We start from the raw sequence: 15,910 nt of genomic DNA on the forward strand, positions 1-15,910 counted from the left end.
GACACACGCACTCGAGATAGAGAGGAAACGTTCAGGCGAGATTCATAACGCCGCGAACACACACACTGTGTATATACGTGCGTGTATTAACTGTGTAAGGTGGTTTACGCACATATATGCACAATGGATACGTATAAAATGCGGACCGTCCGCAAAACTGGCGGCCCTTACGTCTTACTGGGCGTCCTCCGTCACTTTGGAGTACTCGACGTTCCAAGTAACACTCGAACGTCACGATGAAATGCATTTTGATTGAGACTTGACGAAAATTTCACTGAATTTTGATCAATTTCACGTTAACGTGACGTTGCGTGTTACTTGGGATCTTTTCCCGAGAGTTTCAAACGCTATTGAGATCAAATTCTGTCTGAATTAACAAGGACTTGGTCTTCAGAAAGCTTGCTATCATTGACGATTAATTGTTACACTTTATCTGACAGACATCCTGAGAACATCCTCAGGATGTTCAAAGGACATCCTCTAGATATTCAGAGGACATCCTCGAAAAGTTTAGAGGATACCTTCTGAATGTTCAGGGATCCTTTATTAGGATGTTCGATAGATATTCAGAAGACATCCTCGAAAAGTTTAGAGGATACCTTCTGAATGTTCAGGGATCCTTTATTAGGATGTTCGTTGATCTGTGCTGCTTGCTTCACTTCTACATCTTTTTGAAAATTGCGGGAAAGTAGGCTCCAAGCTCGTCGAGGAGGATTCCATTTAAGAAGAAACACGCCAGTCTTGGGAGGTCCCATACAGATATTTATATGTATAGCAACGGCGGGGGAATGGAATCGGAGGATGAATCGCGTTTGAAATGAGAAATTCGCTTACCGGACTCACCTTCAAGTTAATTCAAGCCGTTCTAATTAACTTTCCAGTCTGTGTTGAATTTTTATCCAGATCAGATCTGGTCCAATCGTTATGTCAGCGTTATTAATTTTTTTTTCTTTCTTTCACTATTTTACTCGATTCACCATGAGACCCCTATTCGCTTTGCATCCCGCCATTTGAGTAAATACGTAGAAACAAGACAGAAAGCAGCGATGGCACAAGAGATTACAGAACTAGCGGGGCTTTTTTGGATTGCCCTGCGGAACAAGGCATTGTTAGAACACAAAGTTCGGAGCAGCTGCGTCGGTATGGCTGGTAGGAGAGAGTGAGGTTCGTGAGGGTTGCGTGTTCGTGAGGATCTTAGCGATTTCGGCATACTTACTTCGAGAGAGTGAGAGAGAGGGAGGAGAGAGCGATATCCCCTCGTGATTCTCCGATCGTGTGTGAAAGGCGCTAAAGATTCAACTTAACACATTGAGGACGGGCATGTTTCTTTCGTTAAATGCAAGATTAAACTTGCTTGCTAAGAACGCTACCGCGAACTCTGTTGTTTTTATGAGTTTGCGTTACGTAAAAAATACAACTTTAGCCATAAGTACAACAAAGAGCCCTCAATTTATTGTATTTTTTTTTAAAGGTAGTATTAAAAGCGCCAAAGAAAAAGTAATGAAATATTTAAAATATAATTTTTTAATAAAACTATTCTTTACTTTATTTTTTTTTTTACTAAATATAGAACGTTAATTTGTGAGGATGTTTTATACTTATGGCTAACTTATGGCGCTTTTCTATCCAGCGCAATTAATAACGCACGTAAAGAGATTATTACGTCTGTTAAAATTTTAATCTCGGTTTAATTGACTTTTTATTCTTTTTTTAGTTCTACGAATCAGAAAAAGATAGAGAGTAAATTAACCGGAGATTAAAATTAAATTACGTTGATACAAATTAACGTTACAGATGTAAAACATAAAACCTTTGCCCCGCCCGCAAAATGTTAAGTCTGCGGAACATCGTATATCACTCTCCTAACATTAATTTTTGGTAACATTCTGTGGAACTTTGCAAATGTGGGAATCAATGGCGGTCGATCCGTTCTTAGCGAGAATTTCAAGGCGATTGTCGAGTAATTAAATTTAGAAATCTTTTAAACCACCGTACGTCAACTGCACATTAATTATTCGACGATTGAGGGACTAAAGTGTCCACAATCTCTTCTTTAAACATCAATGAATTAGACGGGAGAATTTTCAATCTCATTTCGTTCACAACACTTTGCCAATTGATTGAATTATCGCTAAAGTTTCCTCCAAGAAGAAATCGACCTTGAACTCGAGGAGCACACTCTTATTGCCGATTACCACTTTTGCAAACTCGTTCCAAGTAATGCTCGTTGATCGTTCCGCTTTTGCTCGAGTACCTCGCAATTCGGATGAACGAATGCGGCCTGCAAAGAGATGCACCGTGTGTACCGACGTCGCCGCTCTGCAACTGTGCTTGCAACTTGCCGCGCAACACCGCATGCACCCATCGACACTATAGTCGTCTCAGAGAGACGAAAAAAAAAAAAAAAAATTGCGGGGGAAAAAAAGGATATATCCATACTCGACTCTCGGCATTCTATTTCTGCGTGTTGTCGACGGCTTGAGGAACTGCGGAAGCTGCTGCCAGCAGTCGAGTTCGAGAAAAGAAAAGAAAGATGGGGGGAAAAAAAAGAAAACGATTTTGCGCCCTTTTCTATAATGCGATAATATATATATATATACGCGATAGATCGCCAAGCTGAATTTACGCGACTGGTCACATGCGCGGCCAATGATTTACAAATTTTACAGTCGATCACGACGATCGAGAAGCGTCGCGCGATCCGCGTCGGGCAATCCAACAACGAGTTCTTAGCATCTGGAGCGCGTGACTTTCCTCGAAGTTATGCTCATGTGGCAAATATATTCGCGCAAAGATCATAACGTGAATTATAGTTGGAATTAAATAACGGTAAAGTTAAAATATATCGTCAACTTTGAATTAGTGCTGAAGAAATTATTGAATTTCAAAGAATACTTTCGTGGAAATTTATACTTTGCAAAATAATTCTGATCGATTGCTCTTTTTCATATGCAATTATCACCGAGATATATGGAAATCACTTCGAGGAAATCGTCGCCGACGCTAGTCGTGAACGTCGGACAGCGCGGGACGGATCGACGTGCGACAATTTTTGTGCGGTCATACAGAGTGCGTCTTCTGTTTCTCTCGTAGCTTCGGAGAAGCCTCTAATAATTGAGAGAAAGGAGAAAGAGAAAGACAGAAAAGCGTAAAGATAAAGACACAGATAGACAGATAGAGAAAGAGAGAGAGAGAGAGAGACAGATAGACAGACAGTCAGTAAGACAGAAAAAGCAGAGGGGAAGAGAGCGAACCAGAGTAAAGAGTATGGACTTCCACTTAATCAAGCAACGCGACACATAGAGGTATGGGAAAGCACATTGTGTCCATTTCTTCCAGAAAAAGCGATAGGAAATCGCGATTCGCGTCGGTGAAGCCCGAAAGTCCTTGAATTGAAGAATTCATATCATAATCCTTGCATGTTAATTCATCATTAATTTTGAAATAGAAAAATCAATATCTAAAAAAATTTTAATTGTCTGCCAGGCGAATTTTGTATATTTTATAAGCGTATAATAATATCTATAATATATTGCGCAAAATAATAAAATATTATTTTTGTTAAATAGTACACTTCTTACCTTTTACATTATCTAGCCATTTACAACATTCAACATTTTATTAGATGATTTATTTCTTTTACAAGTTTTAAAAAATTTTAACCATCATCAGTAATTGAGTCAACTTTTTAATCTTAACGAGCGCACTAAATCTTCAATATCGCAACCAAAATGCGATTTTCACGAATGAAAGTACCTAACATTGAAATTTTCATTCTCGACGAGATCAATTCAAACTAATAACCAACTGTCTCGCTAGAATTTTGCAGTGACTGATCAGTGCCACTTTCTCCACTGCAATCGTCGTCATTCCATTGTGAAAGAATGTTCTGCAGATGTGGCTGACAATCGCGACAATTTTCTACTGCGGTCATCTTCCAAGTATTTCAAGGACTTTCTATTGTACGCGGCTGACTATAGCGAGGACTTTTCTACTGCGATTGGCCCGCGGCTTCTTCTACTTGCACAAACGTCGCGGACGATTCTTTATCGCGACAGTAGAAGGTGTTCGTAGCTGGCCAGACATAAAAATCCTCCAGTAAAAAAAATGGACACCATTATACATTTGGTCTGCCATATTTTTCAGGACTTGCTTGAACTAGAATGAGATACCCAAGTAGAACATAGTCATAATGATACTGCGTGCTTTCTATTTAATGACACAAGTTGACACAAACATCATTCTATCTTTCATTCAGAGAGTAACAAAGATAGAACAATTTGTGTCGATTTGTGTAACCAAATGGAAAACACCAATTATAGGACGTCATCGTGAGTCCTTTCATAAGTGAATGATAATGTGCGTATGATATCATTATGACTTTTGTGTTCTATAAATATTCAAGCATCTCATTCTATCTTAGCACCGTCCAAAATATGGCGATACAAACCAATCAAAAGTTATCTGAACAGTGTCCAGTCTCTTATTTAAAAATCTCTAGCCAGACAAACACGTGAAAAATCTTTAGGATGAATTAGAACGCAAATTCAACGGTGACACGTCGACGAGTGAATGATGCGAAACGCAGGGAATCGAGGTGTTGTGTTCCAAAATTTACTGTCACTACTAACAAAAATCTATAGTTTATGTCACGTGCACTATAGACTTTCAGAACTAGCAGTAAATTTTGGAACACAGCCCGAATAAAAGCTCTGGTCTTACCTCTTAGCTCCACCCTATATATACAATAGGTATATGCACTGTACACATGTATGTACACGTATATACATTCATTTTCAGTAAACAATAACGTCTCGAATTAATCAAGAATTCGTCATTTTAACGCGTCCGATTAAAAAATCGGATCTGTATCCTAAGCGATGCAGTGGAATGCTGCCAGACTCTGTTGAGACTTGTGTCTCGTCTCTCTATCGAGATACTCGTATCTGTTATCCATAAGATAACTCCATTTGCTCTCTGGGATTCGGAATCTCTACTCACAAGCGCATCGAGGGGGGTTCGACTCACCGTTCGACGGTCCATCCCGCGGCGGTCATTTCGCAATCTCGACAGCCACTGATAAACGGAACCACGTATTCTCTGAGATACGCGTCTCCGACAACTATAAATCTGGCAACATACGTCCGTGACGCCAGAAAGAAACAGGATGCACTCTGTATGGCGGTTCTTCGTTGACGTTTTCGTGTACGTGAGAGAGATAAAGGAAAAAAAAAAAAAAAAATTGCAAACCAGGCAGAATCGTCACAGCAGAAAGGAACCAACGTCAACGGCAAGCAGCGCGAGGAAAATATCGAGCATCACAGCAAGTATAAGAGCAATACGATAAGACAGCCCATATACAGTAACAAAAAGACATCGAAAAAAAAGAAAGAAAATGAAAGAAAATAAAAATAAAAAGTGGAGTAGGATCTAGCATCTGCGATCGGCTTGCATGCATTCGCGTGCCCGGCAAACTTATATTTTCGTTAGAATGAATTTCGACTACCGTTTCGGAGAAAGACGATTCTCCCCCAAAAAAAGGCCGCCTCGACGAGTGAGCGCGGGGGTTGAAAAAGGTAACCCTCCGCCACCCCCTCGCTTTCTTCCATTCGTTCTTTCTCGCCGTTCCCCCGGGCTCGACGATATTGCTGACGGTGTACGCATGCACGATGCGTGTCCCTCGGCCCGATTTAACGGGCACGCTGTCAAGATATACCGCCGAGACACACAACATTCAGAAGAGGATACTTACGCGATGCAAAGAAGGCTGTTATCGCCGCGGCATTTCGCGGCGGGGCGGTGGTGACGACGGCAGCGGCGGCGACGGCGACGGTGGCCCAGCTTACAGACCCCCGAAGAATACACCTCGGGCCCTTCGGCGAGCCCTGTGGGGCCCCGCTGGGCCCTCGGCACGCGCGCGCGTGCGTCCGCCCCTCGTGCTAAATGCTCTGCTCTCATTTTTGCTTTTGCGTCTGGCTCGGAACAACATGCACGCTACGCCAAGTAATGCGCACTTGCCGATTGTACGTATCGCAACGGACGACGACTCTCTCAACGGAAAAAGGCGATATGTCGTTTCGAGTGTCACGTGGATAGGTTTCCGGGATGTTAAGGGTGGTTAAGGGCAGAAGGGAGAGAAAGAAAGAGAGGAAGAGAGAGAGAGAGAGAGAGAGAGAGAGAGAGAGAGAGAGAGATGGAAGAGCTGAGAGTGAGAGAGAGAGAGAGAGAGAGGGACAGAGAAAGAAGACGGAAATGGAGAATAGAAAGTGGCGTTTTCCGGACAGGATGAAATTTAACTGTCGTATCTTTCGTTTTGAAATTCAATTCTTCTCCGGTTGACTCGTATATCCGGAAAACTATGTCGCATTGTCGGCTCAATGACTCGCGAATATCAATTGCTTCAACTTGTGAAAATCGTTTACAATTCCGCTCATCGAACATACACGATATTTTCACTTGCTGCGATACACAGAGAGAAGGAATAAGCAAACCGTGTGATTTTATTCGTTATCGGAAAGATTTTTGTCTTGCACGCTTTCCTTTGTAATCTCTCTTGTCTCGAGAGATTTAAATCGCAATTTTACGCAGCGTTACTGGAAAAACGATTGATCAATTGATCGGCAGCATAATGACAAATGTGTACGTTCTATCAATCTTCGTCGAGTGTCTGAAGGGTTTTTTTGGAGCAAAGGAGATCACAATATCGTAAGGGGAGAAATAATGAGAGAATATACGTGGAAAGAAGACACTTCACTGAAGAAGAAAAGAAAGAAATACAGGATGTCCGGTTTCTCGTCACTGGAGAACCTTATAATTGTGAAATCTACTCGCCACTATAATTCAGTCATATTAATTAATTGATAATTAATTAATCGTCTATTTTAACTTTGACAGTTGACGGAGATTTTCCCAGCAGATCATAAAATCATAGTAAGATCAAAATTTTTTCCTAAACTAACTTCTACTTGATCTTATTATGATTTTGTGTCCCGTCTGTATTTTGACTTCGTCAGTGCGATCCTTTAGTGACACAAGCGTTCTCAAATAATGTCACAATTCGATTAGGTCGTATGGCGATGTAGAATTCAATCCAGAATCTTCTAGATTAAGTTGAAAGTAGATTAAGTCAAAACCGGAAATTGAAACTGACACGCTTCGCCGAGTTTATCTTTCGATATAATTCTGCGATTTGTAAATAAATTCTTTTGCCCGTCTATAACATCGAAATATGAATTCGGCGAAACAAGGCCGGTCTTAATTTCAGATTGCAAATACATATTTTTGTTAAGACATTGCGAGAAATAACGTGCAATGTATAAACTGCGTAAATAAGCAAGCAAAGACAGCTGCGCTCGATTAGGATGTTAAAATTCGCTTCGCTCGAAGTCTTACGTTCGCTAGGGATCGATCATGATAAGGAGTTAATATTGGACAAGGGACGAAGCACTTTTGCTCTACATGATAAACTTGAGATCGCCACTCGCGACGCAAGATGCACAACGAAAGCAACGTGCAAAGGTTTCTCAGACTCAGGCACTACCGCGATCATAAACGCGAAATCGCAGCACACGGCCACAATGCAACACTATTTGCTGGCGTATCTGCATACAGCTACACACTTAATTTGCAGCGGCACGGTTAAGCAACAACAGTCAGGGTATCTAAAAGCAAACGTCACACTATCTTCGATTAAACAAACGCCACAGATTCGCGCTTAATTAAGGTTCGCATCGCTCTGGCAAATTCGCGTCTCTCTCATGCAAACGGTAAACGTGTGATCGTATTTCGGTGTATGACTCGTACTCGGCGTGATCGGCGCGCAAGGAGACCTAAACGCAAGTCATCCTAAATGCAACTGTAATACAACTAAAATCAACTCGGCCGTTCTAGCAGGGTCCGCGAGCGCCTCGTCGGTTTTCACTCGACGCGGCGATTCCTCTTTTAGGACCGGATGTGATGCAGCGAGAGGGAGAAAGGGTCGTGGGGTAATTGTGCAAAGTGCAGGCGGACTCGTGATTTCGTGATCAGGGATCAAAATCGATTCTCGACGCAGTCTCCAAGCAGAACAACAAGGTCTCGATAACGTCGAAATGATGTCAAATCGATCGAAAAGTAATTTTTAATTGATACTAGCTCCAAAATTTCTTTAACTCGGTACTCGCGAGTCCTGTAGACTTTAAATCAATGTAGCTTTTCTTAAAACTCCTAAACACTCACCACGGACCTTCAGACTAATGACTTCAAAAGCGAGAAAACACATAATGAAAATTCTTGCAAAGTATATTCAAACAACTATTTTTCAATAAAACAATATTTGCATTTGATAAAATGCTCGTCAAATATACCGAAAACTCTCCCTTTATTTCGAAATAGAATAAAATCATATTTATCTCAACTGTCATGTAGCTTGTTTCGTTTTCTGGTTAGGCAGAATTCAATTTCAAATACATGGTTATTTGATTACCGAACCAGGAAGAGATTTCGATATATTTTACAATTCTATCGATTGCAAATGTTGTTTTATTTAAAAATATGTTTTAATATAGTTTGCAAGAATCTTCTTTATGTATTTTTCTCACTTTAACAATCTGAGATGTAGTAAAAAGGTAGAAGTTTTAAAATTAAGGTAATTGAATAATTTTTTGTATTATAAACTTTCCGCAACGTAATTAAAAAATATATTCAAGTCCATCATTGAACTTGCAAATACTAGGTAGAGTTAATAATTATTTTGGAGCTATTTTGATGTCATTTCGACGCCATTGTAACTTTGTTCTGTTTGAGAACAAACACCAACTAACAATAACATAATTTTAATTTCTCACAACAATATAACTGTAATATAACACATGTTGTACGTAACAATTATACTGTTAAGAGGAAAATTATAACAAACATTTATATTAATTAATGTTTGTTGGGAACGGAAGTAAATATTATCTACATTCGTCAAACCCAGTGAGAATCGAGATACCGTTAAAACAATAATTTCGATCGCTGATCTATGAGGATGGGGAAGGAAGGAAGAAAGCAGAAGGATGGAAATGAAATACAGACACACGACGAGTACATGATGTAAAGTCACAATAACACAGGACATCGAGTGCAGTGGAGGTGAAACAGGGGAAGTTAGAACAACAGAGTAGGAAGCGACGGTCTTGTACCACCAGAGGGCTGACTTGATTTAGCGAAAAGCACTTTAACGCTTATATAGTTAGCGTGATGAAAAAAAAAATCGTACGCTATTCTCGCTCATCGAGATCGCCTTCGTTCAGTTCGTTTCCTTATCGGAAATTTATTCCTTGTGAGATTCCTCGCGCGAGGAATCCCGCAATTGGTGCGACGTCTTTTCGGCGGTAGTAGCTCTCTATGTGAGAAATAAATATAGGAAAGAAATTAATGCTATATGCCAACGAAAGCCCCTACAAGCAACAATGGCGCAGAGTATATATATAGGCTCGGAAATCGCTAATCCTTGCCGCGCTTTAAATATCGAACAAGCTTGAGACGTCAAGGATTAACACAGACATGTACCTTTCCTTCGTACTGGCGTCGAGGGCAGGAAAGGCTGCCCGGTCCAGTAGTACAAGCCGTAATATTATCCTATTGTAGAACAGTATAAAGTAGAAAGCGGGAAGAGTATACGTAGATAGATAAACAGAAAGATCACGACAGAGGGAAAGAAGACAGAAGAAGAAGAGATTTGGGGAGGAACGAGAGATAGTTTTGGAGTTTTGAAACGGGGTAAATTTGCAATTTCCAAGATTCACTTTTAGATGCAAAGTGGACCTTACAAATCATTGACGTACCCCGCTCTCGGGATGTACATTTTATACAAGAGAAAGGAGAAGTAGAGAAGAAGAAGGTGGGAGAAATTGGCGAAGAGGAGAGGAGGGAGAGAGACAATCGATAGAATAAGAAGCGTGTAAAAGCGAAAGGGTTAAAAGACAGCTGCGAGCGAGCAAACGGGCGAGTGACACAGAGAGCGAAAAGGAAAGAGATCGAGACAGAAAGAGAGAGAAGAGAGAAAGAAAGAGATAGTGAGAAAGAGAAAGAAAAGATAGAGCAAGAGAGAGGAGCGCTTACAGCTTGGTCTGTCGAACTCTTGCTGTAGGGTACCGGTATCAAACGTTCCTGCAACTCGCCACCTATCACCTTCAAGAGTAAAGGATAACATAATGGTTACAACAGGGTGGAACGATCGGATCGCGCGTAACCACTTCTTCAACCCTCAAGCGACACACATTCGCTTCTCGCTTCGATCGCTTCATTCTTTGCGACGTGGACGCGCGTTTTAATCGATCGATTAATTGTCAGCAATATCATGTCGCGTAAGAATTAATTCTTTTCTCGAGAAACTAGGATATGTACAATAAAAAAACATTCAAGTATCTTGGTTCTCTCTCTCTGTCTTTCTCATGAATGATTAATTCTCTTACACTAATATTGCACGCGTATTAGTAACCTTTTTGCAGGATACGTCAATTTATTATCAAATAGAAACTTGAGAAATCTTTTGTGGACTCTCATAATTTTCTATCCAATATATATAGATTGTTTTTAATATTGCTGAAGTATTAATCTTAAGTGGTACGATGGAAAAGATTTTTATTCTTTCAGAATCGAATATAATATTAAATTATATTCTGCATACTTTTACATGGTTTATCATAACAAATGTTATGCTGCAAGAGAGAACTAAGTCTACAGTTGTAATTAAAATAAATATTAGATCTCGTATATGATACTCGTAATTAATTATAAATAAAATATTTATTGCCGGTAGTTATAAGTTTCAAAATTAAAAATATATTCTTCCTCCTTCATCACAAAAATGTTAAATCTTACATCCTATTTTTTCACAGTTAATTTCATTTTGTTGAATTTTGCCCTATCAATATTTTCCATCGTACCTGTTAAGGATCAACGCAAAGTCCTCGTACAGTTTGCTTCTCACGCGGAACGCGAGCTTGAGGGTTAAGGGTGACACATTCTCGACGGTTTGTCTCATTGAAATGCTGATGTTTGCGTAAGTAATCAGTGTGGCTGTGAGAGTAGTCGGATTTGATTGGTTGTGGTGTCGCGTCCTCTCACCGGTGTTAGGACTCTCCTCGCTCGGAAACGCGTCGTCAGTGAGACATCCCCGATATTTCCGAAGGGCTTCCGTTAAAATTCGCGATTCGCAATTTTTAATTTTCACATGGCGTAAATTAGATTGCATTGAGTATCATAGGTATTAATTATGCTGAATGACTTTCTTTCTTCCTTTTAGCATTAAACCGCGCATCGAATCCGTTCGACTGGAAGCTGAATTGGAGCCGATTGCATCAATACCATTGTTTAAGAATTCCATTGCGATGTTCTGTATTTCGCTAATAATGTTGTTGGTATTGTTTAACAATTGATAGCGAATTAACTTTTTTCATATGGCTATTAGCTCATCACCTTCTTAATTAATAAGTTCTTAAAAATAATAAGACAACAAATTTATAGACAATTTTGTATCTATTTAAAAAAGAATCACATATTTTATATTTTGCGTGCCGTTCATTGCACGCGACAATTATATTTTTAAATAATTAACGATAAATAAGATGAGAGACAAATGTCAGAATATTGGCGTATAAATCCTTGATCGATCCAATCACCATCTCTCATTCACCTCTTTTTCTAAACTACGCTACGGATAGAATCTATAATCTGGACAGAAATATATAGAGAGAAAATCGTCGACTCGGGATTAATTTTTAAAGTTTTGTCGGTGCAATTTCGGCCTCGGTGATAAGGGAACAAAGTATGAGCGAGAGTGCCGTGCCAAAGTGAATCAATGTATAGATAGACAAGCGTAGAGAGATATACAGAGAGTCGGTATAAGTCCGTAAGTAGATGGAATTACGAAGAAAAGATGTGTGCACAAAGTTAGTTGTTGCGTGATCGTTCAGAGTAGAAGATCGATAATTTATTCATTGAATATTCCATCGAAATCAGGCGACAGGATCCGCAACGATAGACGATTGTTAAAATGCAATGCGCAAAACTGAAACCATTTAGATCCACCCGATTCTCGCAATCCGTATATTAATTCATATTGATATATTAAATTACTTAGAAAGCGTCAAAATTTAATTCCCAAAGATCGTAATTAATCATAACATAAAAAATGATTATTTAATTATTAATTCTCTGGATAAAATTGCAGCCTATTGCATTTCGTGTAAAACTTAAAAAATAAGAAATGGACAGTCCAATTCCGATCCGAAGACATTGCATTTCGACGAGCGTCTTAGACTACAATAGAAAGCGACGAAGAAATGGGAAGTCACATAATGATAATGGAAAAAAAAAAAAAATAACCATCTCCGTCGTTACCCGTTATTGTGCATTAGATACGTCAATGAGAGGCATCATCAAGAAGATCAGTGTGCGTATATAGTAGTCATAGTGTGATGTATAGATTGAAAGAGAGAGAAAGAGAGAATTAGCAGAGATATTGTTGGAGATGTGAAGAGTAATAGAGATCGCCGTTGGTCGATCGATCGAAGGCTCGACGTGGATCGCACTCGACTGTGACGATCTGTTGTATCTATTTCACGTACGTCACTGAGACGGATCAATAATAGATACATAGATCGCGGTCTCCATGAACTCGCACGAAGAGATCTTTATCTGCACAGCGATGCACGTCGCGCAAATTAATCGAACGTCCTATTCCGAAGACGATATGAGAACTCTATCGGAGATTCTCCTCGCGGTCTAAGTCGATAGTACTTTATCGATCGCTATATTTTCCAGCTGACCTAAACGTCGAAAGCGGTCGATCGGAAAAGGAGCATGCGTCGTCCGGAGATGCTGAGAACGAATTGTCAAAACGGAGACGTTTCGACGATCGAACGGAAGGAGGATTAAATCGCGAAGGGAAGAGGAGAAAGATGGGGGATGATTCGATCAGTTTGGGTCACGAGAATCAGAAAGAGACAGAAACAGATAAAGTAAGACAGAGAGAGAAAGAGAGAGAGAGAGAGAGAGAGATTGATTCAGCAACAAGCCAAGCGTGGAAAAGATTTATCGTTTTATTGACCATCATCGATCATTGTGCAGCTTTCTTGTTTTTCGTGAATAAAGTAATTATGAATCGAGAGAGAAAAAGTCTTCGCGGGACCAGTAGCCTGCGGTCCCTTATCTCGCATACACACGTTTTATTCTCTTTCCCTTCTCTTCCATTTTCCTATTTCGCATTTCAGAATCACCGTGTTCGTATCTTTTCTTCTTACTCTTTTTATTTATCACCTCTTTTCATCGGCGTCGCGCAGGAGAGACTAAAAGCGATTCGTACGATTCATCGAAGATGCAGCTCGATGTACTTCGCCTGCTTTTAGAAGCGGAGGGGGTGGTAAACGATAACAATACAAGAAAAGGGAAAGACTGGGGGGAGGGGGGAGAATGAGGAAGAAAGCGAACCAGGTGTACAAGAGAAATTCGCAGATATCACCCTCTCCGCTGGTCTCCTTCTATCGGACTTGTTATTTGATTAACGTTGTCTTAAACTTTATTTTATATAACAATAATAATAATTAATAATAGTAATAATAATAATAATATATATATATATTCCCTATGCATATCGTTAAATTGATATTCAACTATACATATTTATAATATATTTTATATATATATGTATATATATATATATGTATATATATATATATGTATATCTGCTCTCTCTTAGAGTTCATCGGTAACAGACTAATATAATGCGTCGATATTAAAAACCAGAATGTCTTCTCTCGTTTGCTACAAATCGCGATATTTGATACGGACCCACAGCCTCCTACAGTGCGGACCTACTATAAGTTTTACAAGACGCGTGCGTGTCTTATCGTGAGCCGTGACACGTACGGATTAACGCATTCGCACGCGAAGCGACGCCAATTGTGAATGAGATTCTTCGTTATCGCACCGGCCGAAGGAAAGCCGACAATGACTGCGTTCAAGTAGAAAAAGCAATTTTGCTGTTGTAAGATTCTTTAATACGATTGGTTTATACATTTCCCATACAGCACACTTTATCATAAGGGACGTTTTGGGAACAACTTTAGAACGTAGAATGTCCTTTGGAGGTCTGTACAAACATCCCTTGGAAGTGTGTATTATACGGGTTAGATCTAGTGAGAAACTAAGGGAAAGACCAATCATTAAAGAATTTTATAACAGTTGCAAAGCTTTTTTTTGAACGCAGCCATTATGTCGGAAGTCCGCAGGATCTCGCCGGAAGTAGAACCGGCGGACTGTTCGAACACACAGATTGCGTCGCTTTGTGGCGCGTTTTGTCCTCGTAAGGCCCATGTTACGTTTATCGTGAATGAATCTTTTGTCGAACACATTACTTTTGTACTTTCATTAAAAAAAGAAGTTAACTTTTTCGTGCTTTTGTTATTTTGAACTTAATTAGGTGTCTATAATGAATTGTAGACATTAAGTTTAAAAAGAATAATTACATAAAACAAAATATTGGATAAAAAAAGAATTAAAGCTTCAAAAAATTTCGAAATTTATAGGTAATAAAAAGTTACAAAATCCATTGGATAACAATTATTTTTAACTCAATTAGATGATCCATAGTGAATTTTTTTTAGAAAGGGTCACAAAGCAAAGAATTTAAATAACAAAAAATGAAAATTAAAATTTTAGAGAATCTTAAAATCTTTAGATCATAGGAAATTACAAAATCTGTTGGATAAATCGTATAGGATTATTTTTAACTTAATTATATATCCACAGTGTATTGTACTTAAGAAAAGGTCAAAAATAAAACAATTTAGATAAGACAAAAAATGAAAAGTTTCAGAAAACTCTTGCCATTTCTAGATGGTAGGAAATTACAAAATTCGTTGGATAAATCGTATAGAATTAAAATATTCATGGCGTTTGGGTTTATCAGGCCCCTTCTAGGGTTCCCGTAACATCTTCAGGCAGCTAATTAGCGCGTGAACAAGCTGTTGAACGAGAAACGTAATACGGACCTCACGTGACTATAAGAGCAAACGGAATTCTAACTCGATGCTATTGAAGTAATTGTAGAATGGCATGCACCAAGATTCGATATGCACCCACGTCATAAGGACCACCCGCCGATGCGTCCGAAAAATTATTTCTGAAACTGTACTAAAAGCAACATTTCCAATCCTTCTCAAATTTTAACAACTCGAACAAAGTCCCATCGTATAAATCTAAACGGAATGAATAATTTTGCTGAAGTATATCTAAAAATTTAGATATAAATCTGAAAATAGTTTTATTTTTAGAAATATAGATCCGAAAATAATTTTATTTTGATTATCAAAATAATTATGTGAGACGCTCAAATTGATTATTAAAATGTTAAAACCTTTTGTAACATTGTTAGTAACGCTTAAGTTTCTAATGTTTAGTTTGATAATCTAAAATTATTTTCAGATTTGTAACTAAGTTTTTAGACTTTAGCAAAAAACCATTTTTTCTACCCAAGTATATCTTATTACATTGGAAGGACAATTTTTGTATCTTTTCCCTCAAAGATCATAGTTTGTCAAGAGTGATTTCATTACCAAATATCGTATTTGAATCTCGACTGTACTGATTAAAGATTGATCGTTCAACTATTTCCGGATTACTACAAAGTACTATTTCGCTTCTGATCAATCAATCGTGTAACGTCCTTGTAAGCTTATGTTAATTGTACTATACGGTGCGTAGCTCTTAAACTCAGTTTCATTGCGCGGATGATGATTGTCGGCTCGATCAGACTCCTCGATATTCATGTCTGCTCAGCGGGGTGCCCTTACGTCGCGTTATACAGGGGCAGCCGAAAACGTCGCAACCAGGAGAAGACCTAACGACTAAGTTTTCTTTTCACAGCTCCTTCTAGTTCTTA

The 15,910-nt window shown here is 39.0% G+C and overlaps 1 protein-coding gene across 2 annotated transcripts in view; it reads right to left on the reverse strand.

Moving 5' to 3' along the window:
* The window catches only part of PMCA (plasma membrane calcium-transporting ATPase 3), a 108,194-nt gene that overhangs the window by 207 nt on the left and 92,077 nt on the right, over positions 1 to 15,910 (reverse strand). The window contains exons 15-16 of one of the 2 annotated variants that reach the window (XM_018507885.1): positions 10,087 to 10,155; positions 9,018 to 9,603 (exon numbers count right to left, since the gene is read on the reverse strand). The exons of the other annotated variant lie outside the window; for it this stretch is intronic. Of the exons in view, the coding sequence (XP_018363387.1) occupies positions 9,511 to 9,603; positions 10,087 to 10,155 (162 nt within the window). The 3' untranslated portion in view covers positions 9,018 to 9,510. Of the gene's footprint in view, positions 1 to 9,017; positions 9,604 to 10,086; positions 10,156 to 15,910 lie in introns of those variants that run through there. 2 annotated transcript variants of the gene reach the window in all.

This window comes from Trachymyrmex cornetzi, unplaced genomic scaffold, assembly GCF_001594075.2.
Source record: "Trachymyrmex cornetzi isolate Tcor2-1 unplaced genomic scaffold, Tcor1.1 scaffold248, whole genome shotgun sequence".
Taxonomy (NCBI): Eukaryota; Metazoa; Arthropoda; class Insecta; order Hymenoptera; family Formicidae; genus Trachymyrmex; species Trachymyrmex cornetzi.